The sequence below is a fragment of the Mobula birostris genome, chromosome 31, assembly GCF_030028105.1.
Source record: "Mobula birostris isolate sMobBir1 chromosome 31, sMobBir1.hap1, whole genome shotgun sequence".
Classification (NCBI taxonomy): Eukaryota; Metazoa; Chordata; class Chondrichthyes; order Myliobatiformes; family Myliobatidae; genus Mobula; species Mobula birostris.
This window is the reverse complement of record NC_092400.1, coordinates 6,285,416-6,313,292: the sequence shown is the minus strand read 5'-3', so window position 1 is coordinate 6,313,292 and position 27,877 is coordinate 6,285,416. Positions and strand designations below refer to the sequence as shown.

At 43.5% G+C, this 27,877-nt stretch overlaps 1 protein-coding gene across 3 annotated transcripts in view; it reads right to left on the bottom strand.

Annotated features, from left to right (window-relative positions):
- Nucleotides 1-13,752: 13,752 nt before the first annotated feature.
- The window catches only part of kremen1 (kringle containing transmembrane protein 1), a 225,732-nt gene continuing 211,607 nt past the window's right edge, over nucleotides 13,753-27,877 (bottom strand). For all 3 annotated transcript variants that reach the window (XM_072247519.1, XM_072247520.1, XM_072247518.1), the window contains one exon: nucleotides 13,753-17,582. In XM_072247519.1, coding sequence (XP_072103620.1) covers nucleotides 17,426-17,582 — 157 coding nt within the window. In that variant the 3' untranslated portion in view covers nucleotides 13,753-17,425. The remainder of the gene's footprint in view (nucleotides 17,583-27,877) is intronic.

Here is a 27,877-nt window from a genome sequence, read left to right as displayed (position 1 = left end):
TTGTTCCAGTGAATGAGTGAAATCTATAGAGGAGGCTCTCTCACCGGATACAGGAAGCACTTGCAATTGGTTATGTACAAATGCAAATTAATAGAGTTATTTCAGTAGATAACATTCTGAAGTGCAGTAGGAGTAATCAGACATGTCAGTTCTGGGTCATTCGTAGGTAATGATAGGCGTAATTCATCAACAACGTGTACCTGTTGAATCTTGTGATCATCAGGTGAACGATGTAGACTCTAGACTTCACTCATACACCTATGTCTCTGTTAAAGTTGAGCCTCTGCCATTGTAATAGTCGACAGCAGTTCATAGTTTTCTCAACACAATGGATTTGCATAATATCGTTAGTGAGCATAGTTCTGTTGAGATGCCACCTCCGGATCTTGCAACAACTGTCTTCCTCCAGGTTGGAAATTCTGCTGCCGAAAACTGTTTCTGGTTTTTGTCATGTTGTGCGTGCAGGAAAAATCATTTTATTTGTTTCTTATTTAGTGATACAACACTGAAACAGGCTTGTCTGACCCAACGAACATGGGCCGTCTAACTGCACCCATTCGACTAGTTAACCTATGAACTCGTATGTCTTTTGAATGTGGGAAGAAATCGGAGCACCTGGAGGAAACCTACATGGTCACGGGAAGAACATACAAACTCCTTTCGGGAATTGAACCTGGGCCCTGAAGCTGTAAGACATTGTGCTACCCTACCGTGCCACCCCAGATGTGGACACTACTTATCCTGCAAGCTGCCTTTTCCAAAAGCTCCCATCTGGAAAGTGTGAGAGGGCTATTAAAACAAAAAATTCACTCCATCTTAAAAGTTTCTTCCCCCATGCAGTTAGTCTGATCTAGTTAGCCCCCCCACCCCTCTCTATCTATTACCTCAGTCACTGCAATGCACTGTAAATCTTTAAACCACTTTTTATAATGCTGCTTACATAGTAAATGCATGTTGACATTTATATATTTGTATATATTTTATTCCAGATCTGTACTTCAATCTCAAACGTATTTTTAGATAAATCTTTATTCTTTATAATTGTTTAACATTGTTAATTTTGTTGCATGTCATGCCAACACACCGCAGCAAATTTTAATGCATACAAATGTATATAGCAAATAAAGTTGGTTCAGTGCATGCAGCTGAGGAGAACAGATGTAGAAGTAGTTTATATTTTTTTTCCTGTTTGAGTTTCTCAATTGTTGGTTCAAATTAGTCAAGCTTGCACTTGTCAACCCATTAACACATAGCAGTTGCTCAATCACACCCTCCTTTAGCCATGCACTGTCTCGGCCTCTCCCCACTCTTGTTTCTGAGGTAGATGCTTTAAGGCTGCTATGGAAACTCCCAAGCAGACATTCCAATGCAGCACAGTGAGAACGTCACACTGCTGGAGGTACCTTCACGTGGGTCTCAGCAGGTCAGGCAGTATCTCGGGATGAGAATAAGCAGTTGAGGTTTATTCGCCTCCATAGATGCTGCTTAACCTGCTGAGTTTCTCCCGCATTTTGTGTGTGTTGCTCTGGAATTCCAGCATCTGCAGAATCTTTTGTCCCAGGAAGACTTCCAGTGGCAAGGCCACATATCTGGTAACTGAACAACAGGGGAACGCAAAAGCAGTAACTGTTGCAACCACTCAGCAGATCTGCTGACATCCGTAGTAGAGAGAAAGCTTGTTGCTTTAAACAGAGAAGAGTGTTTGCATCCAAGTCTGTCTAAACGGACGAGCCATTTCGCCACGTGCAAGAACTGTGAACTGATCGTTGAACACAGAACATAGAATAGTACGGCAAATTACAGGCCCTTCAGCCCACCATGTTGTGCCAACCCTATAAATGACTCCCACGTCAGTCTAACATTTCCCTCCAACATAGGCCTCCATTTTTCTTTCAGCTCAGTATTTACCTGCATGGTAACCAAGACTTTCAGAAGTAACCAGCAGATGTGTGATATTCATCCATTCTTCCATGCTCTTTCTACTGAAAATTTGGCATTCTTCACTTTGTTACCTTTGGGCAACTGTCACCCTTTGGAAATCCCCTCTAGTGTGTGAGCCTGAACAGTAGATACAAGAGTCCACACCCCACAGTGGCGAGCCCATCCTGCAGTTACATGGAGACACAGCAGCCAGCTGACATTTCCCTTCCAGAATGGAAAGATGCTGCTGCAGGTAGTATTGCTCTGAATGCTTCATCTGGTCAGGCTCACCAGGGACAGCATTCAGAACAACCCAAAGGTACTTAGTTATCATCCAGATCCTTTGAAACATCAAGATCCACTGGCCTGAAGATGAAAAGGTGACCTGACCTGCTTATTACAATCCTGAAGGCCACTTACCCTCTCGGTTCATGCTAGCAGCCAGGAGAGCAATCCAATTAGACCCCTCCCCTTCCTTATTTCCCTGCACCCCTGCGACTTATTTTCTCCTTCCCATGCATATAATCTCCACTATCATTCTTCTGCCGCTTGCCTATAGTAAAGGGGAAATGGTTACAAGTCAAATTAAGCTGTGAAGTAGGTCTTTGGGATTTGGCAGGTAAGCTACATGGTCACGCGGAGAACAGGCAAGCTCATACGTACTTCATGCAACTTCTAGCCGTAGAAAACTGCGGACCAAATGTGAGTAGGTTAGAATGGGCTGATGGGCTGAAGGGCCTGTCTCTGTGCGATATGACTCCATGGCTCAATGACAACACTTGAAGTCAAGATCGAATCTGGTCCCTTAAACTACCATGCCACCTGCTCTTAGGTAATTGGCAATTCCCCTACCGCCCGCTCCCACAGGGTAGATGAGCCATCCCAGGCATGGACTGCCATCCCTGACTCTCACTCCCTTTCACCTGGAGGCCGCTAGCTCTGAGTGAGAAGATGCTGGAGCCCCAGGTTATCAGATTATATGCCATTTCAACCACTCAACACACAGCAGAGAAGTGTTACACTTCCATTTATCTGCCCAGCTCTTGGAATGAACCTTAAACCTACTGACTTCCAATCCAAAAAAAGCCAGAGCTATCATATAAACAAAACATGATCCACATGAGCCATATTCAAATTTTACATATTTTTAATTCTTCCTATTGCAAATGGTTTTCTTGTGATTTTGAAATAAAACAATGAATATGAGCACACACTCAATGACCACTTCAAAAGGTACACCTGTGTATTGGTCCACTAATGCAGGTATCTCATCAGCCAATCACGTGGCAGCAACTCAGTGCATAAAAGCATGCCGTAATAGTCAAGAGATTTAGCTGCTGTTCAGACCAAACACCGGAACGGGGAAGAAATTGTATCTAAGTAACTTTGACCATGGAATGATTGTTAGTGCCAGACAGAATGGTTTGAGTATCTCAGAAACTGCTGATCTCCTGGGACTTTCACACACAACAATCTCTAGAGTTTACAGAGAATGGTGTGAAAAAACTAAAACATACGCAACAGTTCTGTGGGTGGAAGTATCTCGTTAATGAGAGAGGTCAAAGGAAGAATGGCCAGACTTCAAGCGGATAGGAAGGCGACAGTAACTCAAATAGCCACACATTACAACAGTGGTGTGCAGAAGAGTATTTCTGAATGCACAACACATCAAACATTGAAGTGGACGGGCTACAGCAGCAGAAGACTATAACCATGCACTCCTGTACCCAACAAAGTGGCCACTGAGTGGATTTGTGGGTGATAAGATGATCTGATGGGAATACAAATCATGATGCATTTTTTAAGTTACATACATCTCAGTTATTTCACCAGATAATCACTTCACAAAACATTAATCTGTCTTTAAAATGTAAAACATTGCCCACAAGAGCTGCCAATGGTAAACTAATAAAGTTGCTATCAACTTCAGTGCATTTAAAGAGATGGCATATCCACAATGCAGGCCAGGAAGAGGCAGGTGTGAATGGATTGACTACTCGCGGTGCTGCTTCACATCATTTTAGTCAGTCTGAACTAGGCTGGGAAATGAGAAAATGCAAATTTTCCATTGACCTCGTAAATGAAACACTTGTATTCCTTTGCTTATCAAATCCATAACACTTGGAAATTCAAAAGCAGCACAGCTGCGGGGAGGAAACTGGGCACATAGAACATGGAACATATTACAGAACTGGGCACATGGAACACGTTACAGAACTGGATACATGAAACCTACTACAGAACTGGGCACACAGAATGTGCTGCAGAACTTGGGTGCACAGAACGTGCTGCCCAATTGGGTGCGCAGAACATGTTGCATAACAGAGTGCATGGAACATGCTGTAAAATACAATAAGAATTGCTATTTCTACTCATTTCCCAATAAACATTCTTAATGTATACAATATAAAATTATGGTATATTTAGGACAGTGCTTTGTTAGGACAACCAAGGAAATTAAAGGCCAATTTGACGATGTTAGATACTGTACCTAAAAGTGGAATGTAAGAAGATAATTTTTGTATGTAGTCATTGCCGATGTGTCTTTCTCAGGCTATAGATTCTTTGCTCCTGAAATGTATCAAACCTTTGCTGAGTATAAAAGAGTTTATCCAGTCCAATCCTACCTGTTGCTGATAACTACTGCAGGTAAAACATACCAGCTGACCTCTTGCCATTGGCTGAATGAATGGAATGGTTCCTTTTATGGTCGGCACGGGATGATGAACCAAATGGCCTCCCTCTGTATTTAGTCCGATGAAAGCACTTGTACAGCAGTGTGTAACGTGGTACACAATCTGCTGCCAAATGCAAACAGTGTGGCATGGATGCACCTTCGTGGCAATTAGCAATCTATTGCTCATCTGCATATCTTATGCTTAATTAAAGAGTAATTGTTTGGGCAAATTCCTGTCGTTTCCCCTGAGGTTATAAATAGTGCAGCAGTAATTTACTTTCTCTACTTAGCACTGTTGTAAAAAGGTATTTTGCCCGCGTAGCAAAGCAGGAAGGCTGAAGTACAGATTTCAAGTGTAGACAGTCTCGTAATATGCTGTTAGAAATTTAGAATTTTACAGTATAGGTGGTGTGCTCCCTCTGTCTTCTCTGTCACAAGGTCATCCACGAACCCACTTGTCCAAGTAGACCCATTGTTTCAGCTTGTTCCTGCCCCACTGCATTTCTCTATCTCTGGAGACAGCTTATCCACAGTTGTCTATTACAGACCCATGGACTCTTACAGCTACCTAGTCTACACCTCATCCCACCTTACTACCCGTGAAAACGCCATTCCCTTCTCTCAATTCCTCCATCTCTGCCACATCTCCTCTCAGGATAAGGCTTTTCAATCTAACTGCCCTCCTTCTTCAAAAAAAAGGGGCTGTCCTTCCCCCACCATCACCATTGCCCTCAATCGTATCTTTTCCATTTCACCCACATCTGCTTTCATCTCATCCTCCCGCCACCCTACCAGGAATAGGGTTCCTCTTGTTCTCACCTACCACCCCACCAGCCTTCGCACCCAGCACATAATTCTCCGCAACTTCCGCTATCTCCAACGGAATCTCACTACCAAACACATCTTCCCCACGCCCCCACTTTCTGCTTTCCGCAGGGATCGCTGCCTATGTCCATATGTTCCCTCCCACTGATCTCCCTCCTGGCACTTAGCCTTGCAAGTGGAACAAGTGCTATCCCTGCCCCTACACTTCCTCCCTCACTACCATTCAGGGCCTCAAACAGACCTTCCAGGTGAGGCGACACTTCACCCGTGAGTCTGTTGGGATCATATAATGTGTTCGGTGCTCCCGGTGTGGCCTCCTGTATATTGGTGAGACCCAACGTAGATTAGGAGACTGCCTCCCCGAGCACCTATGCTCCCTCAAAAAAAGCGATATCTCCCAGTGGCCACCCATTTTTATTCCGTTTCCCATTCTTATTATGATGTGTCAATCCATGGTCTCCTCCTCTGTCATGTTGAGGCCACACTTAGGTTGGAGGAACAACACCTTATTTGGGTAGCCTCCAACCTGACGGCATGAACATCAATTTCTCAAACTTCTGGTAATGTCCCCCTACCTTCACCATTCCCCATCTTCTCTCTCTCACTTCATCTCCTTGCCTGCCCATCACTTCCCTCTGGTGCTCCTTCCCCCTTTTCTTTCTTCCATGGCCTTCTGTCCTCTTCTATCAGACATCCCTTCTCCAGCCCTGTATCTCTTTCACCAGTCAACTTCCCAGCTCTTTACTTCATCCCTCCCACTTCAGGTTTCACCTATCACCTTGTGTTTCTTTCTCCCCTCCCCCTATCTTCTAAATCCACTCCTCAGCCTTTTTTCTCCAGTCCTGCCGAAGGGTCTCGGCCCGAAAAGTCGACTCTGCTCTTTTCCATAGATGCTGCCTGGCCTGCTGAGTTCCTCCAGCATTTTGTGTGTGTTGCTCGGTTTTCTGCATCTGCAGATTTTCCCTCGTCTGTCACTGTTTTCTTCCCTTTCCTAGTCGTTATTGCATCTGTTTTCATCAAACATTCAGCCTGCACATCTGTGACAAAATAAATTGTTAGCTGATATTTTACAGACAATTCTCTCACCCTTTTGTTAAGAAACTGAACTTTGGGTCTCCCATTCCAGTGAAGACCTCCCACGCAAACCCCCCCCCCCCCGCAAGCCATCAACAGCAGGAAGGCCATTCGGTGACCTGAGACACATGTCAATAGCTCAGGAATAGCTGAAGATCTGATCCTGATCCGTCTCTTACTGAAAAACATACTGCCAGCATTCTACACATGGGAAAATTAATTAAAGCACGCCAGCCAAACACATAACTCAACGTGCTTTGAGTTGATGGAGAGTTTATGGAGAACCCTTAAAGTTTATTAGAAACATAAGAGGCAGTCATGCTCTTGGCATGGAATGTTATTAAGAAAGAATGCGGATCACAGAATTAGGCTCATTGCGTTATACCCCGATGTGTGGCCTATACTCTTCGCGGGTGAGACTCATTGGCAGAAGAATGTACTTACAGAATCACCACAGTTTAACCATGAGTGAGCATCTGACACATCAATCAACTAAAAATTAGTTTCCTGTAGTTTTAGGCTTCAGAACATATTTTTTGTCTCATTGACACGATTAATTACTGTTAATATACAAGTTTATTTTTAATTGGGTTGTTCTCTGACCCTTACCTGATGAAGAGGTTCTCTGATGTGTTACTCAGTACTCCTGTGCAGTGCCCTCTCCAGAGGCAGCATCACAGTCGACGATAACATCAGCAGTTCAGTCTGATATTAGAAATAGTCAGTAGTGGCAATCATATTAGCAGATCTTATATTGGGAGCACTTTAGTTGGGCCTGGGAGACTTTTACCATCTTAGAGGCATTGCAGCACAGAAAAGGGACCTTCAACTCAATGAGCCTCCATGAACCATTAAGAGTCTGAGGTAGCACCAATGAAGACACTTCACACAACAGAGATGCATGTTGTCATAAAATCCCATCACTCTATGTTGATGTTAGGAGGATAAGCATTTCTGAAGCTCATAAAACATCACAGCACAGTATAGGCCCTTCGGCCCATAATGTTCTGCTGTTCTTTTACCCTGCTAAGACTAATCTAACACTTCCTTTTGACATAGCCCTCCATTTTTCTGTCATCTATGTGCCTATCTAAGAGTTTCTTAATGTCCCTGCCTCTACCACCACCCTTACCCCTCTCTAAAGTGGGGTAAAGTGACAATCCCACTATACTTTTCTACAATCACCTTAACATTATGCTCCTTCGTATTGGTTATCTCCTCCCTTGGAAAAGGTCTCTGGCTTTTCACAATCTATGTCTCTTATCATCTTGTACACCTCTGTCAACCTCAACATCCAAAGAGAAAAGCACTAGCTCTTTCAACCTAATTTGATAAGACACACTCTCTAATCCAGCAAGTGCCCTGGTAAATCTCACCCTTTCTAAAGCCTTTTACATCCTTCCTATAATAAGGCAACCAGAACTGACCACAATACTCCATGTGTGGTCTAACTAGAGTTTTATAGAGCTGCAACATTATCTCGTGGCTCTTGAACACAATCCCCCGACTAATGAAGGCCAACACATGATATGCCTTCTTAACCACCCTATCGAATTATGCAGCAAATTTGCGATATCTATGGACATGGACTGCAAGATCCATTTGTTCCTGCACACTGCCAAAAATCATGCCGTTAACTCTGCACTCTCCCTTCAAATGCAAATTTCCACAACGAATCACTTCACACTTCTCTGGGTTGAAGACTATGAACTACGGAAGGCCATGGGCCAGCATGTCAGAATGGGAATAGAAGATGAATTGAAATGGGAGGTCACTTTATTGAGCACCTTCACTCCATCCACCACAAAAGGTGTGACTTTCCAGTGGCTAGTTCAACTTGAATTCCCATGTCCATTCAACACCTTACCTCTTCCATCTATCACCTCGTAACTTCTTACTTCATCCCTCCTCCTCCACCTTTCCACCTTCCTCCTCACGATTTCACCTGCCAACTTACACTTCCTTCCCCCGCCCCCCCCCCCAAACTTCTTATCCTGGCTTCTGCGCTCTTATCTTATCCAATCCAGATACAGGTTCTCGGCCCAAAATATTGAATGTTTATTCCCCTACACAGATGCAGCCTGACTTTCTGAGTTCCTCCAGCATTTTGCTTTGTGTGTATTGCTCAGGACTTCCAGCATCCGAAGAATTACTTGTGTTTGAGAATTTAATCTGGGTTTTTTTCTCAGGAGAAAGTCCTTCCTACGTTACTACAGAATTAATGCACGTTAGTGAATTCTTCATCCTGTATGATCATTGGATTGGCTGCATTCTTGCTTCAGTCTTATTCTTTGCTTAGGCCACACATGGAGCCTGATGGCTTTGAACTGCAATCAGTAATTCAGTTCGATGTGTAACGTGGTGCATGGCCAAGTAGTTAAGGTGTTGGACTAGTGATCTGAAGGTGGTGAGTTCGAGCCCCAGCCGAGGCAGTGTGTGGTGTCCTTAAGCAAGGCACTTAACCACACAATGCTCCAGTCCACCCAGCTAAAAATGGGTACTGGCAAAATGCTGGGGGTTAACCTCGCGATAGACTGGCATCCTATCTGTTGGTGGGGGGGTAAGTCTTGTACTCTCAGTCACTTCACGCCACGGGCACCGGCCTGATGAGCCTATATAAGGCTTGGGACAGACCTTAACTTTTTAACTCAATGTGTAACATTGAACTTGTAACACAAACTTTGTCACTTTAAAGATTTATTTCAAAACACATCAGGGCATTAAGCTATCAGATACAGAATCTTTTTCCTCTTGAAGCATATTTTGAGTAATTCAATTGACTCATGGTGTTGTTGCCTATTTCTCGCTATCCTGAAATGGTTGTTTTCATGGGTTTTTGTAGTGGTTTCCCTATGGCAGTTTTCCCACTGTGTTACTCATTAATTGGCAAAATGTGATAGGAGAATGAAAAATAAAAATGGAACTGACGCAGAAAACAAGGCATGAGAGGAACAGGAAGCATTACAACAGAAGAAACCCACAGCTGCATGTGGCACTGCACACAACACTTTGAATTGTGTCCAGATACCTGCTGTAATGGGTTTCACAGAAGAATCAAAGAATGTTTACACTTTGGAAGGACGCACTTGGCGCACTGGGTCCATGATCTAAGAGTAATCCAGCTGGTGTTACTCACTATATGTCTCGCTACAGCACGACAAATTCTTTCCTCCCAGATATGCATTCAGCTCCCTGTTGAACACTACAAACAAATCTGCCTTCACTACTAACTGTTCAATCCTATCATTCGCCAGTCAAAAAACAAACTTTTCCTTATATATTTCTTATTGTAATTTTTAGTGTTTTATCTCTCACACTGTAATGCTACTGCAAAGAAAACAAATTTCACTACGTATGGCAGTGATAATAAACCTGATTCTGATTCTGAATAACTAAGTCTATTTACTCAAGGAAAGGAAAACTTGATGCTGGAGAAATTGCAAAACATTATATTTTAAGACATGCAAATTTATTAAAACACTTATTTAATAAACTACAGTACTCTTCATAATTTAAGTTGTAAATATTGACATCCCATACATATAGAAAAAAGGAATAATTTACTGTACAAATTATTGCTTATAATATCTTCATATATAATTCCACTTTCTTAATGGAGAATGGGAGACATAAAAGGAGCTTAAGAAGTTCCCCGGTAGAATATAACTTTACACCAGATATCTTCGTCTTATCTTCCAAAGCATGACCAAGTATAAATGAAGATAATTTCAGTTTCTAAATGCTTTAGAAATATTTATGTATCCAAAAACACATTTCTCAATAAAATAAATTCCACATTTTGCAACTTCTTTCCAGGAGAGACTTGTCTCATTATATTCTCTCTATAGTTTGTAGCAAGTGTCTAACACTTATAGACAATATTCTGCCAAGATTAGCATTTGGCACTTTTGTGGAGATTTATATTAACATATCTGGAAAGGCCTAACAAGAAAAAAGCTTAATTCCATTTTCTTATGATCTTGGAAAGGAATTTCTCTCCCCACAAACTCTTTCCACTTGTTTTTTTTTTGCTTATTGTAAAAGGGATCGGTGGTATTCCTGGCAATGATTTCCAACATAAAAGAGAATGCAATCCTCCCTTTAATTTGAAGATTGGTTCTAAGTGCTTCCCAACCATCCGCTATCTTAAAGTTGTTGAACTGTGTAAAATGTACCTTATGTTTACTGCCCACTTTGTTTAGGATTAATGGTAATTTTGACAGGTATTGTTGTTTGCTTTCCTCAAGATGGCCAAGGGCACTTAATGAAAAGTGATCTGATGCAATAATTGGATTCAAAGCCCAAAAAAAAGGAAACGCAGAAAATGGGGCCATCTGGCTGTCTATCCGACAATCCTCTCAACAGTGGCTCAGCACTTCCAGATGACCCTGGCCCAAACTGAGGTTAAGGGTAATCGGAGTCTAATCACAAGGTATACAAAACACATTGTCAAATTATAATGATCATAAGTTCCAATGTAGCAAGTGGAGCCCCTCTTTAGTTTTAGAAAACAAAGCCTAAAGCAACACTGAAGGAACAGTCCTTAGAAAAATTAAGACGGGGTGACAAAAACAAATTGGGACAAGTGACTGATTTATGCAAGGATGCTTTTCATTATCCAGTGACCACAATAAAATCCAGTATATGAATCTCTATTGGATACCAATTTTGCAAAACTGGCCTTTTCAATGCATTGTAACTTAAATACCAATATGATCTATATAATGCAGATTAAGAGTGTATTATACACTAGAATTTAAGGTTTCATGACTCATAGAATTATTGTGGTATAAAAGTAGTCTATTTGGCCCCTGAATCCACACCGTCTTCCAGTAAAGCAATTTCAACCCATTCTCCATTTTTCTTTCCAAAGTGTATTCCTTCAAATGCCTATCCAATTCCCCCTTAAGAACTCTAATTAATTTGTTTTCAATGAATTTCAGATATTAACAATGTCAAGACAAGATTTTCCTCTCATTCGTCTGGGCCTTTTGTCCAGAAGATTGAATATGTGCCCCATTTCTGAACCGTCCTATCATGGTGGGATAACCGTCCTATCGTCCTTTCCTGTGGTTACACTGTCTCAGGTAATCATGCTGATATATCAGCCTCTGCCAGTGTAATATCCAGTAGTCCGGAAATCTACTAGTCCTGCACTATCAAAGCTTGCTGGATAATTAGAATTTTACTGTAGATATAGGAATTCTTTCTTGTTGACCTGACATGTGAATTCTGTATCTATCTTCCCTGTGTGGGCTCTCTAGCCTACTGAGAATTTCCATTTTACTTAGTATTCATACAGACTACTGACATTCGAGTCCATTCAGCCAGCGTGTCTGTTCCAGCTCACACAGCAATCCTTTTCTCTCCACTAATTTCCCTTGCAATCTATATTCACTATATTCCCTTCTCACCATTCCAAAGATTCTATCATCCATCTGCACTAGGAGCAGTTTACAGTGGCCAATGACCACTCTATATAGAATACCACTGGACGTGGGAGCAAGCCAAAGTATCTAGAGGAAGCCCATGCGGTCACAGGGAGACCCTGTGGAAGCTTCACACAGGCAGCACCACAGGACAGGACTGACCCCAGGTCATTGCAGCTGCAAAACTGTGGCCCGACTATCCATGCCATTATGTCAGCCGTTTCCTCCCCTTTAACATTATCCATTTATTCCAAAGTTTCTGATGGTGTCAAGGATCCAAATCTCAGTACAAGAGCCTTACGCCTCAGTGTCGGATCAGTAACAAGGCTATGTACAAGGGTAAGGGAGAAATTATAACTGAAGATGGATAACACAAGGTACAGTCTATGATTATGGGGTGTGCAGTGGTTTGATCTATTATTGATTGCCTCTGAGATGGACATTTATGGCCTCAAAAACCCCAGCTATGTTTATGAATTTTAAAAAATGCCATTGATTGCCCAGATTTCTCAGAGGCCAGTCAGTCAAACTTCAAACTGCATCTTGACTGCAGAAAATTTCAGCTTGTTGGAATTTATTCCACTGAACCACATTAATACTGTAATGTTCACTTAATAACAGCTAAAATGGAAAAGTCTGGGGCCAGGGCAATGACATGCTCTCAACCAAAGTGAGATAACTTGAGGCAACAGGCATTGTAGGAAAAGCAGGGCCAATGATCTCAAATGAAAAATCAAATGAGCAATCACTAGGCCTAACTACATTCCAATCAATACATCATCTTGTTCCTGATAAAGACAATGAAATTTCCACAAGTCCAAGTTCTTCCCCCACACTAATGTTAACAAAAAGAAAATCAGGAAAACATCCCATGCAAAGTAAGGGACAAGACCTTAATTATCATTGCTCAATTACCCTAATTAAAAGCCAACTTTGGTAGAAGAAAGGACAACAGTGCATGTAAGAACATGCCAAGTATGCAGATTTGTTTCTTCTCAAAAAGCTTGAAAATTCGTGTTGCCCCTCACATACTAAAAGTAATTAAAAACTCTTCCAGAGTTTGAAATGTATTATTAACGTGTAACTTCAAACTGGATCCTACTGGCAGCACTCTAAGTCCTGTATTGCAACATGAGAGACCTTGTATTGTTCACAGGATCCTTTGAAGAAATATTCAGGAATCTTACTGATGACACTTTCACAAATGGGCACATAATGCACTTTCACAATAACGCGGCCATTTAAAGCACACTTCCAAAGTCCAAAACTAAACTTGGTCCTTTTACTGCTGGACTTCATTCAGGCTGTAAATGTCAAGCCAATACAAGAAGATGATTATTTAGGGATGTCAAAGGACTGAATCCATATTTCTGTGTGGCTCTGTGCCTCTATCCTGTTCAATAACCCGTTTCATGTTACATCTCTGAATATTAAATGTACTTTCTCATTTTGGACTAAGTCTGCATGGACTTACACAGCAACATACACACCTGTGCATTGGAATATCAAGGAAGCTCTTGTTTACATTTTTGATATGTTTTTCACACCTTTTACTGGATACGTTTCACATGAGGTGGATATTGTTTCATTTCCCCCCACAGTAATTTTTCTTAGTATTACCAGTGTTCCTCAAAAAAATAATCCCACAGAGTTGTGAGATGACATAGGAAGATTCTGGCACTTTGCCAGTCAGTTCTAGCACATGTCAACATGCCATCACTCATTAACTCTGATTAGATGGTGGTTTAAAGAGCCAAATGCTGCAAATACATTCAAAATTTTTTCTCATAAAATAATTTATTTCAACCTTGCTCAATTTCAGTGCATTTATGATTAATGTAGCTTAGGGGTAAAAACAATATTTTTCTTAATCCTGTCACAATATATATACAACAAAAGGGAGAGGTTTTTAGCAACTAGCAACATTCACTTTGGCCTTTGATGTATTGAAAAGGCTGACTGTTTGTAGCAGATATCTGAGATATTTAGCCTGAGGTTTATTAGGCTTTGGTCTATCTTTAATGTCTGGCAGGGTGTAATTTCATGCATGACTAGCCCAGAGCTCCAAACACCGACATTTACCTCAGATGTGAAAGACGCCATTCTGTCTCTATTCAGGTGCTGTTCTGGTGCTCTGTACTGAACCCCCACAATCAGCAGCACTTCCTTCCGACAGAGAACCTGTACATGCTCTTCCTTGCGTCACACTCCCATTGAATTACTGTTAAGGGTTCTCTTTTTTGGTAAATTAATATAAATCTTGACATCCCCAGCTAAATTAATCAGTTGCCAGACTAAAATAGAACATAGAACCCAACAATACAGTAACTGCTCCTCAGCGCATTATGTTGTGCCAACTTTCTAAGATCAATTTAACCCTTCCCTCCTACATAGCTTTTCATTTTCCTATCATCCATGTGCCTATATTAGTGTTTCTTAAATGTCCCTAATGTATCTGCCTCTACCACCATCCCAATGGAAGTATATTGACCCCTTGACAAGCATGAAACAAGTGCTGGACATGCCCTCTTGGGTATCGAGATGGAAGACCACCTTAGTGTAGTACAAACTTTTAAGAGAGACAGACACGGTAGATGTTGAGAAAGCTCCAGATGGGGAGACCGGAAGTAGGGATGTAGTCTCAGGTTGAAATAATTGCCATTTTGTATTGAGATGAGAAGAACTTATTTTTTCACACAAAAACCTCTAACCCAGCAACTAATGGATGCTCAGACAGTGAATGCACCTGGTGCTGAGAACTTTGCGCTTTAAGGATTATAGGGATTTGGTTAACACCATGCTAAGTTTGAGGATCAATCACGATCTCGGTGCATGATGGAACAGGCTGAAGAAGGTATTTCCTTGTACCTATTCTATTTTAATAATTTACTTACTTAGGGCCTTTCCAGCCCAACAAGCATCCACTTAGCAACCCACCTACTTAGCCCTAGCCTAATGATAGGACAATTTATAATGACCAATTAACCTACTAACTGGTACATCTTGAGAATGTGGGAGGAAACTGGAGCACCAGGAGGAAACCCACACGCTTATGGGAAGGACAAATAGCCTCTGACAAACAAGTCCAGCTCCTGGCCTTTACAGTGGCTTAGCTACTAAGCCCAGTGGAGTCATTTCTACTGACAGGAGAAGGGTCAAAGCTGGGTTACTGGTGCCTTAAAACTAGTCACTTCAGGCAGATGGGGCTCATCAGCTGTGGTTGACAGCTCACCTAGGAGAAAGAAAACTCTGATCTCAAACCTCTGCTGCCTTGCAGTTATACCCACTCATGGTGAAGGCTTTGGGAGTAAACACCGAGGGAAAAGGCCAGAGTTGGAACCCCCAAGGCAGTCCTACATCAAATTCAATCTTGACTGGTTCAATCTGAACTCCTGCGATGCTACTGGTACCAAACTGTATCGGTCTCTGCCGTTCCTTTGGGTTCTTCAGATGCATGGGAACGGCTTGCTCTCCATATTGTACTGCCCAAGCCCGCGTATCAAGACAGCTAGGACGCAATATCCATGATCAACTCAGACTGACGGAGGCCCTCACTCACATGGGAAGAACATAGGAACTTCTTACAGAAGGTGCCAGAATTGAACTCTGAACTCTGAACTCCAGAGAACGCCCCGAGCTATAATAGTGCTGCACGAATCACTATGCTACAGTGGCAACCATATTTTTTTTAACAAATCTGTATCATACGTTTTTCACACCAAAGCCCAATATTAGGGGAATTAGTATCCTACATATAAAGAATGCTTAAATATACTTCCAAAAGAGATGTGCTGTAAAGAAAATGTTGTGGCAACTTTTATGGAGCAAGTTGATGAGAATGTGTGTGGGCCATCTCCTGTACGGTGACTGCCTGCTGCCTCAGGCCCCAGCTCCATGTTTCTATCCTTCCACATCCAACAGTAGCTCATCCATCAATGATAATGAGGCGCCAGTCACAATTTCAGGCCAGTGTCAACACTCCCTCTACCATATAATGGCTCTGCACAATTGACTGGAAACAAAGAGTTTACATCATATGGAAAGGGCTTAATTAAGTTTGAACTTCTCACTTCTGTGTAGAATTTCTTCCTGCATTTGTACTTAATGATACTCTTGTACAGATAGTCTTCAGGACCTTGATGTATTAATGCCTCCCTGAGCAGTGGATGCTCTGCCTGACTTACTGATGATCTCAACCAACAAAAATCAGCTTGAAGTCCTTCTTTGTCTTGGTGGTGGTTTAAGTGCTTTTTCTTGGAGATAAATGTGCAGAATTTTCATCTTTACCCAGGGATATGAAGGAGAGTATGGAACAAGTGTTGAACAAGAGTTAGATGCTTTCTTCTTGTAGGGAAAGTCAACCCCAGTCATTAACAGTTCTCCTTGTGAATCCTGTAACACCTTAGTGCCAGTGATGAACTAGGAGAAGAAAAAGGGTGCCAGGTGAAGTGTCCACCAGTGAGATGTTAATAAAGAGAGGAGTAAATGTAAATAAATAAAACAAAATTATGTATACACACACATACACACACACACACACACACACACACACACACACACACACACACACACACAAAAACACTCCTTATTTTGGATTTAAGCTTTTCTAAAGAGGCAGGAGAGACTTGATTATCGTTTCAGTTTGGCCATATGGAGACAACCCCAGCATAACTAACCCATTACCAGCTTACTCAGCCAGACCAGAATTGCCAGCTGTAGCAAGCATGGAATTACGTTTTGCACAAAGTCCATTCGTGGGTTTTTATTCCCAATGGATTGCTGTTATAGACGTATAGAGTTGAATATATTCCTGGACCCTTCCTGTGATTCTTTCAATGTCCTGCAATCTGCTTGCGTGTCATACATCAAAGACTTCAAAGGCTAAAGTGAGCCCATTTTTGCTGCTTTTGCAACAATTTCCTGCAGGAAACTAATATAGTCTTTTCCCAGAACTTGATTGTTCAAGAATTTAAGAGGAGGTTTGTTGTGAAAACATTTTAATCTTCTGCAGTTGACAAGAAATAACCCGTAGAGTTCAACGAACTAGTGCAGACAAGCATGGACTAGAAGAGCTGTATAGTCCTGGCATTGATTTGACAGAGGAATCATCTGCAAAAGTGTTCTTGCTCGAAGAATTGATTTGACACCAACCTGAATCAGTATCTAAGATTCTGGGAGTCAGATGAGCTAACTGGCCATTTAATAACTGGCCCAGTAGATCTTCAAGCAAATATCTATGAACTGTAGAAACACCTTGTACCAACATTTCCAAGATCTTGGATTTTTATTGGACACTTGCTTTGGAGATGCTAGTCAACTGGTCTGATGGTGTTTCGAAAGGACATGCAATAATGCCTGTGTCTGCTGTGAAGTGCTTAATTCAGTGAGCTTAAAGTCATCTTCACAATGAGGTATCAAAGTGCCAGATGTTGCAACTGAAAGATAAGTTAAAGGAGCTTTCATGGCGAGGACTAGTGGTGGTCTCTGTCATTGCAGTGGGTTAGTCACCCACAAGTGGACTTCGATCTCCATGTTGATCCTTCAGCTTTTTCTTGAAGAACAGTATGGTTGAGGGTTTGTACGTGATGACCCAGGGTTCAGATGGGGATGGCTGGCTGCAGTTTTCCGAACTGTTCTGTGCAGGAATTCTACGAGATCTAAAGAAAATAAAAATGACATTTTAAATATTGAACTGCATTTATTTTCAATTCTTAGTCACTTTGCATCTCATTACATTAATTTTAATAATATTTTCCATTCATCACATGCAGTCACAGGTCCATTATCACCTAGGGAGGAGGGGAAAGGGATATTGTTATGGTATTCACTCCCTTCAGAATGAATATGAATCACTCATGGCATTCATGGGCATAAGGGGATAACTTCACATAGAGAGGGATAACAATTGCTTGAATTGTCCCAACTCTTTTGACCTATGGTAACTATATACACTCAGCAGCCCCTTCATTGTATGCCTCCTGTACCTAATAAATTGGCCACTAAGTGTAGGTTTGTGGTTTTCTGCTGCTGTAGCCTACCCACTTCAAGGCTCAAAGTTTTGTTCATTTAGAGGTGCTCTTCTGCACACCACTGTTATTTTTGTGGTTATTTGAGTTACTGTCATCTTCCTGTCAACATGAAGCAGTCTACCACTCTCCTCTGACTACTATCATTGACAAGGCATTTTCACCCACAGAACTGCCACTTACTGGATTTGTTTTGTTTTTCACACCATTCTCTGTAAACTCTAGAGACCGTTGTGCATGAAAATCCGAGGAGATCAGCAGTTTTTGAGATACTCAAACCACCCTGTCTGGTACCAATAATCATTCCACAATCAGAATCACTTAGATCATATTACTTCCCTGTTCTGATGTTTGGTCTGAACAACAACTGAACCTCTTGAACATACTTTTATGCATTGAGTTGCTACCACCTGATTGGCAGATTAGATATTTGCATTAATGAGCAGCTGTACAGGTGTGGCTAATAAAGTGCCCACGGTATGATGTATACAACACAGAAATAGGTAAATTTGACATATTCAGTCAATACCAAATCACAGAAAAATTCCGTATGCTGCTGATTAATTTTTCCCTGTGACCTATTCTTTGCGCATTCCATCAATTCTCCCTAGCAATTCTACCACGCACCTGCACATAAGGGGATAATTATTTACAGGCGTCTATTAACCTGCCAATCTACTTTTGAGATCTGGAGCTCCCAGGAGAAATCTATGCAGTCACAGGGAGAACCTGCAAAGTCCATACCATCAGTTCTTGAGATTTGGATCGAACTGAGGTTGGTCGATTTGTAAGGAAGTAGCTCTGCTAGCTGAACCATGGTCCATCTTAGGGCCAATGCGTTAAACATCTTAATTAAACATGGATATAATTGTCACACAAACCAAGTCAACATCAGCTAAGGAGATGTGACAAGAACTTTCCTCCAAATCACCATCTTTTCTTCCATTATTTTTGATAGGTTATCATTGTGTGGTTTTATCACAGTTATCTCAGCTAGCAGAAGAGCTCAGAACTCCGCAATGGATGGTCCCAATCCCAGCTGCAAAAGGAGGCGGGTTTGGCAAGGGGCTAGCACCCCATCCTGTCAAAACCCAGTGCTACAGAAATGGCAACAGAAGCTCCAAAGGTATCATCCCGGGAGAGGAAGGATCTTCAAAGCTGGGCAACATGCACAAAAAATGCTGGTGAACGCAGCAGGCCAGGCAGCATCTCTAGGAAGAGGTACAGTCGACGTTTCAGGCCGGGACCCTTTGTCAGGACTAACTGAAGGAAGAGTTAGAAGAGATTTGAAAGTGGGAGGGGGAGTGGGAGATCCAAAATGATAGGAGAAGACAGGAGGGGGCGGGATGGAGCCAAGAGCTGGAGAAGGGAGAGGATTACGAGACGGGAAGCCAGGGAAGAAAGAGAAGGGTGGAGGGGAGCCCAGAGGGTGGAGGGCAGGCAAGGAGTATAGTGAGAGGGACAGAGGGAGAAAAAAGAGAGAGAGAAAAAAAGGGGGAAAAATAAAAAATATATACTGTAAAATAAATAAATAAGGGATGGGGTGTGAAGGGGAGGAGGGGCATTAACGGAAGTTAGGGAAGTCAATATTTATAGATCTTCAAAGCTGGGCTTATGTCTTTGGATGACTAGAAAGACTTCCCCCAGGGAGAGGAATCCGGGGAGCTGCTATTTACAGCCTATACCCCAGCAGGGGTGATGGGCTTAAGGAGGAGATAAGGCCAGGGATCTTGTTCGGGGTCCAGGTAGCTCATTGTACCGAACCAAACTTACAAGGAAGATTCCACTTTCAGTTCAAAGTCCCTGAAGTAGGATGAGGAGCCACATCACACTAACTCAAAGTGTCAATGAATGACAAGAGAGTTCAAACAAGAGCGCTAGTGATCAGATGACATTATGGGTTGAGAGGGGTCACAATCTATAATTTCAATTGCTGTTCCACTCCATAAATACTGCCTGACCTGCTGAATTCCTCCAATGTTTTGTGTGGTGCTCTGGGCATCTCATTGAAACCTATGGTTTATTTAGAGGCCCAGACAGAGTGGACATGGAGAGGATGTTTCCTATGGTGGGGGAGTCTAGGACTAGAGGGTGCAGCCTCAGAGTACAAGAATGCCCCTTTACAACAGAGATCAGTAGGACTTTCTTTAGCCAGAGGGCAGCGAATCTGTGAAAGTTGTTGCCAAAGATGGCCGTGGAGGCCAGCTCACTGGGTGTTTTAAAATGGAGGTTGATAGGTTCTTGATTAGTGAGGGCATCAAAGCTTATGAGGAGAAGGCAGGAGAATGGGGTTGAGAGGGATAATAAATCAGCCATGATGGAACAGTGGAACAGGCTCAGTGGGTCACATGGCCTAATCTGTTCCTATGTCTTATGGTCTCATGGATTTCAAGCATCTACAGAATATCTTGTGTTTATGATGAACAGCTGATCAGCTAAAACCAATCAAGAAACAGTATTTTAATAAATAGCTTAACATTGGCCTAGATTTTGCAGGGAATCCTCATGAAACTGCTGACAATTCTCTGTGAAACTTTAGGACGCTCACCCACAAATAAAGAGTTCCTGAACCTGCAGTTACCCATTTGCCATTGTTTGCCTACCTGCTCTTCAGTGTCGGATGGCTCATGGAAGCACTCCTTGAGTACCACAGAGTGATCATAAAGTTTCCCCGTCACACATGCTGGGGAATTTATGAACACCCTGTGCTGGTTTCAGCTCATTGTAGCAAATGTTTCATTGTCAGTTAGATTGGAGTTGTAATGAGGTATTCAGATCAAAGTTAGTCCTAGTAGATACTTCAAATACTGTGAATATGATTAATTTGTAATAACACAAAATATTTTTAAACATTTTGAAGTATTAATGCCTTTAAGGATCTTTAATGTCAATAGTTTATAATTGTTTTTGTACGTCTTTTGACAGTTTTGACTGTTCTGGCCCATCTGTGGGTGTGGCTTAGCCAGCTGTCAAAGCTTTCTCACCTTTTTTTATATGGGTGGAGCTTGCTCTCCTCCACAATGTGTCCCAGATGGCCCATCTGGTGCACAGGGCCTCATGGTGAAGGAGTCAAGCACGTTCATGTTGCCCTTGCAAACTGCCGCTGCCTCGGCCGCACAAGGAAGCATGTTTGTACTTTATCTTGGCAGCCTGGGGTGCATATCAACTCCGACCCATTGAAGCACCAAGGCCTGAGGTATCAGACATTACAAATCAAATCTAACCCTAATCCACTTACAAATTGATTTTCCACCTATTGATAGACACTACACATAAAGTTGCATTTATTGGCATTATTTTTGTGGTTTGCTTTACACCTGGAATAATAATCGGAACAGCAGAAGCACTCTCATCACTCAGCAGACATCAGGAATCTGCCTCGTGCCCAAAACAGAAAATCTCCGTGAAAAACATTGAACCACAAACTCAAAACGCCAGCTTTTCTGATTTTAAACTTTAAAAGGATCAATGGATTGTTCAGGCCACTGCCTTCTTTGATGATTATATCTGTTCAAATGCCAGAGGCTCATCTGTGGTTGCTGTGGTCAATGGCTGGTTTGAAGGCATTTACAGGCGGGAAGGAACTGAAGGAACTCCAGAGGCTTTCAGCCCCATTATCAGGTATAATTATAAGCTGACAGTCCCGTCATTTTAAAGTCTTTACTCTTACAATACGTGAGGATGAAACTAAAGAGAGGTATTGCCATGGAAACTGTTGAACCATCAAAGGCCAAGTTGAGCTCTGTTCTTTACATTGAATGTACAAGTGCTTGCATTTAATTTGCCTAAGACAGAAAGCCTGCCAATTGTGCAGTTAGGGGTGACACTGGGGCAAATGTAAAAAAAAACTCAACTCGCTGGCTGTTTCTTCAGTTGGGCTACCTTGTTGCAACTTGTCCTGTTTTACTGAGTAATAGAGGTCTTTTCTGACAAACCACCTCTTGGAAGAATACCTAGTCAGCAGTTCAACATGCCCAGAATTAAAACAAATAAAAGAACTTTCAAATGCTCCCAATGCTGTCTCTAGTTTTGAGATAGTGTAGTTTCTATACACATCAATCCCCCATCTCCAGTCAGAGGTGGTTTGTACTCTAGCTTAAATGCTGATCAACGCCTCCACCCATTAACCTATCCCACCACCCCACCACTCCCCTCCACAGCCCCACAGCGCCCTTTCTCCCGTCATCTCCACTCTTTAATCCTGGTGTCAGCAAAAAAGGGTGTTACGTAATTCTGCATGTTCCTCGGAGTATTGACTCTGCAGTTGTAGATCATTTTACGCCAGGAAAAGAGTTATTAGTCTAACATCAAGAACTATTCAGGGAGGCAAAGGACCTAGTCCAACTTTATGGATGTTGGTAATTTAGAAAGAGTAGAAAAATTAGTTATAAGTAGAGACTGCTGTTTGAAAAGGCCATGCCATGGTCTCACAGCTTCTTGGGCGGGAGGTACAGAAGACGAGTCCAACACTACTTCCCTTCAACCACTCAGTTCTTCTGCCAACCTACACAACCCTAATGACTACCTCTATATAGCAACACTATGTCCACTTAGACCACTTTGAACCACAATTGTTGTTTTTCCTGTAGAAAATGACGTACAATTTATGTTCATATTTATCTTGTGAATGCTGCTCATGTACCCGTGATACTGCTCCAACAAATTTGATTGCACGTGTACAACATGTACTTGTGCATGTAATAATTAATGATAATAAATATTATAATATAACAATACATTTTAATTATATTACATATTATATTACAAATATAATAATATATTCAGCTTTGACTTTGCCAACGGTGGAGACATAGAGGGCATCATCATGCTGACTCTCAGAGCAATCCCAACCCCCATTTATTTCACTGTTGTCTAAACCCTGACACACGCCCACTAATATTCCGCAACACACACAAAATGCTGGAGGAACTCAGCAGGCCAGGCAAGCATCTCTGGAAAAGAGTGATCAGCTGGCGTTTCAGGCCGAGACCCTTCATCAGGAATGGGGAAAACAAGATGAGAGGTCAGAGTAAGAAGGTGGGGGGGGGGAGAAAGAAGTACAAGGTGGTAGGTGACAGGTGAAGCCAGGAGAGGGGGAGTGGTGAATTAAAGAGCTAGGAAGTCAATCGGTGAAGTAAATGAAGGGCTGGAGAAGGGGGACGGGAGAGAAGGCCATGGAAGAAAGGGAAGGGGAAGGAGCACCAGAGGGAGGTGATGGACAGGTAAGGAGACAAGGTGAGAGAGGGAAGTCGGAATGGGGAATGGTGTAGGAGGGGTGGACAAATTACCGGAAGTTCTCCAATTAATATTCACTCCTGTTTTTCCATCACTCAACTGAGGGTAACTTCCCACAGCCATTTAACCTACCAACGAGTCAATCTTTGGGAAGTGAGGGAGCAAACGGGAGCATCGGTGGTCGCACAGGCATCGCCAGAAGTCAGGATCGAACCCAGATCACTGGAGTCTGAGCCAACCATATTACCTACAACTCCATTCTTGTCAGGGCAAAGTGAAAAGGGAAAATAAATCTACATTTATGTAACACCTTTTACAACCTCACAATACAGCTGATCAACATCTTGGAAGTGTGGTCTTGTTCTTATATTGGAAGGGAGCCAGCTGTCATGCACAGCACTCACTCACTACATCGACTCAGGCCTAGGGGGCTGGCGTTGGGCACGATGACGGACTCTCCACTTCTCCCTCTCCCTCATCAGTGTGTTCAGTTCATCTACATTAGCCGCGCCGCTGTCTTCTAGAAGCGTGTTGACCATAGTCTTGGGAGGGCGCCCAGGGTTCATCCTCCTGTGCTTGGGCTCCTATATGACGACTAGGCTGGCAGGTAGCTCAGGGTGGCGTAGACAGTGCCCCGCTAGTTGCAGTCTTCTCGCCTCGATTTTAGTGGACAGCATCGGTAGGTTGTCATAGAGCTCAACGTTCGTCATGTGCTGTTGCCAACACACATCAAGAGCCATCCGGAGCATTCGTGTATAGCAACCACCTAGAGACTTTCGCATAGTCTTGGTGTGTGTCCATGTCTCGCATCCGTACGTGAGAATGGACTCTATGACTGCTATGAAGATCCTCTCTTTAAGCCCTCTGGTCAGGTTCGACTTCCAGATTTCCTTCATGTCGTTCATAGCCCTCCACGCCAGCGCCTTCCATATCTTTATGCACAGCAAGATCCCAAATATTAATGCCCAGATGTTATTTTGGTCATACTGGTTAAATTATAAGTGGTCGTCCCAACACCAGAGAGACCTTTCTGTCATTATATAAAATGATGTTGTGGGATTGTTCATTCTCTGAACAGGCCACACCAAAGAGACATCACATCTGACAGATCATGACTGTATCAGTGCTACCAAAGCGTCAGCCATGTCTTTAGAGTCTCCAACTCATTGCATCCTGACCCAAAGCCAAAAATCTGAGCCGGGGCTGGCAGTCTGTAAGAGCCCATTACTGGATTTCACTGACTCTCAACTTAAAAAAAAGAAAACTTTGTTCCTCTTCAGTTTCTCGTGTGGCGGGGCAGAGGCAAGAGTGGAATGGTAAAGAGAAATCACTGAAAATGGTCACTGATGCATCTAGAACATGACGAGCACAAAGATGACATTGGGCTTGGACTTCATCGGCTGGGATCCAATTGGCTGACATTACCAAATATTATTCTCTTGACCTCACTATGAAGGGGACAGGCGCCTTCTGGGTTCTGTCGTTTTCAAAACAAGTGGATGAGATAAATAAAGACTGAACACATGGAACATATCTTGGAGTAATTAATTTACATTCCAAGTATTCACCGCAGTTTGCTGTTCCTTTAATCTCATTTTCAAATGGAATCCATAGTTAAGTTCTGAGACTAATACTGTTATACAGCTGGTGAGATTTTGATTATTTTTCTCTATAAGATTAGCTTCCATCAAATCAATTTTTAAATGAGATTTTTTTTCAGCCAATTTTCTGGTTATGCCACTGTATTTTAAACATCGCACTGAATATCAACTCCACTAATGAATTGTTGTGCTTATAAAACAGCAGGGACCCATCCTGCCATCGAGAAACTCATGCATTTCAAATCCTAATGCTCTCAAACTTAAAAAGCAGCAGACAATTTGTCCAGGCATGTTTGCAAACCTGATGAAAGGGCTTGCCAGGAACTGAGTGGAGAACCAGGACTGCCAGTGCTCTGAGACTGTCCAAGAGTCTCCAGGAGGGTATAATCTCCCGAATATTCCTGCAAGGAATCCAGAAGAAAAAGCATACAGCATTTCCTTTTTAAGTGGTCTGCTTCTCTGCTAATTTTCCAGGAGCATATGTCTTGAATACTTCGGGGTGACAGGTAGCGTAGTGGTTAGCGTAGCACGATAAAAAGCACCAGTGAACTGTGTTCCGTTTCCACTGCTGTTGTATAGAATTTGTACATTCTCCCTCTGTTTGCAACACGCATCAAAGTCACTGGTGAACGCAGCAGGCCAGGCAGCATCTCTTGGAAGAGGTACAGTCGACATTTCGAGCCAAGACCCTTCGTCAGGACTAACTAAAAGAAGAGCTAATAAGAGATTTGAAAGTGGGAGGGGGAGGAGGAGATCAGAAATGACAGGAGAAGACAGGAGGGGGAGGGATGAAACCAAGAGCTGGACAGGTGATTGGCAAAAGGGATATGAGAGGATCATGGGATGGGGGGCCTAGGGAGAAAGAAAAGGGGGAGGGGGGGAAAACCCAGAGGATGGGCAAGGGGTATAGTGAGAGGGACAGTGCCTTCAGTTGGCACTGGTCCACCATCCGGTCCATTCCCTCTGGAAGTCAGATACACCATTCGTAACACCGAAGGGGACGCGCAGGAAGTGACAAAGCCTGCCGTCTACCTTGAAGGCGGTGTAAGTGCGGTCCTCCCGGCGGATGGGGAGCAGATGGTAAGTGGATTTGAGGTCTATGGTCGAGTGCACCTTGTACTGTGCTATCTGATTGACCATATCCGCGATGCGGGGTAGGGGGTACACGTCGAGCTGTGTGAACCTATTGATGGTCTGGCTATAGTCCACGACCATCCTATTCTTCTCCCCGTTCCGAACAACCACCACCTGCGCCCTCCAAGGACTTGTGCTTGCCTCAATGACCCCCTCCCTGAGCAGCCGCTGCACCTCTGACTTAATGAAAGCTCTGTCCCCCGCGCTGTACCTCCTGCTTTTAGTTGCCACAGGTTTACAGTCGGGGGTCAGGTTGGCGAACAGTGGTGGGGGAGGGATCTTGAGGGTGGAGAGGCCGCAAGTGGTGTCCATAGTGCGGCTGTTGGCATGGTGTTGGGTGGGATGTGCGGGTCAGTGTGTGGGGGTGGTCAGTAGCGGGGTATGTGAGGTATTCCTACAAAACTGAAAATTTCCAACAGTGATCGGTGGGTGGGGCCCATCATACTCCATTGTCACACTTCTCAGGCGGCTCTGGAAGTCATAGTCATAGTCATAGTCATACTTTATTGATCCTGGGGGAAATTGGTTTTCATTACAGTTGCACCATAAATAATTAAATAGTAATAAAATCATAAATAATTAAATAGTAATATGTAAATTATGCCAGGAAATAAGTCCAGCACCAGCCTATTGGCTCAGGGTGTCTGACCCTCCAAGGGAGGAGTTGTAAAGTTTGATGGCCACAGGCAGGAATGACTTCCTATGATGCTCTGTGTTGCATCTCGGTGGAATGAGTCTCTGGTTGAATATACTCCTGTGCCCAACGAGTCCATTATGTAGTGGATGGGAGACATTGTCCAAGATGGCATGCAACTTGGACAGCATCCTCTTTTCAGACACCACTGTCAGAGAGTCCAGTTCCATCCCCACAACATCACTGGCCTTACGAATGAGTTTGTTGATTCTGTTGGTGTCTGCTACCCTCAGCCTGCTGCCCCAGCACACAACAGCAAACATGATTGCACTGGCCACCACAGACTCATAGAACATCCTCAGCATCGTCGAGCCCCAATAGCACAGGGGCACACAGTTGAGGCATGTAAAGTCTCGATATTCTGTGCCCTGCACCACTAGCGTCGCTACACAACCCCCCCAGATGTCTGTTGTATGCGACTCGGAAGCCATGGCAACCCTCTGACTTACCGGCCGTATCGTGAGTCCGCAACGCTGCACTGTGTCCAGGTGGATAAAACTCTCCATGCTTCCCGTGTCAAACAGGCAGCTTGTCCTGCACCCTTCCACCAGGATGTCCATCATTGACCTTGCGAGCTGGTGGGGAGCGCTTTGGTCGAGGGTAATGGAGGCCAGAGTTGAGTTGCTGTCTTGGTCCAGCGCGGTGGGGTGCCTCGTGAGCACCCGTGGGTCATAGGCAGTTCGAGGTGGCGCCGACCAAGATGGCCGCCCCCATGTCTCGCACATGGTGGTGGCGTGCAGACAAGATTGTGACAGCCAAGATGGCGACCCCCATGCCTCGCATGTGGCACTGCTCGATCCCGCTTGCGGTTTGGACTTATAGGTCTTGGCGAAGTGGCCCTTCTCTCCACAGCTGGAGCAGGTAGCTTCTCAGGCCGGGCAGCGTTTCCGGGGGTGCTTCTCGAGTCTGCAGAAGTAGCACTTCGCAGACTCGCGACTGGCAGCAGCTGTGGTCGATTCGCCAGCGGGTTGCGGGGTCCGTGGCATCCACAAGGCCGTCAGGAGATCACGTGCCCGGAGAGCCTCAGAGTTGTACAGAGCGGCCTCCAGCGTGTTGGCCAGCTCAATCACCGAACGTAAGATCGGCGTGTTCCAGCAATCTGGTCCCAGTGATGAAGGCGTCTCTTACTAGGATCTCCGCATAGTGTTCGGCCGTCAGCCGCCGGCAATCGCAGGCCCGCACGAGTGTCTGTAGGGCCCAGACAAACTCAGCGCTCGACTCTCCAGGCCGCTGCTGCCGCATTGCTAAGCAATGTCGCGCAT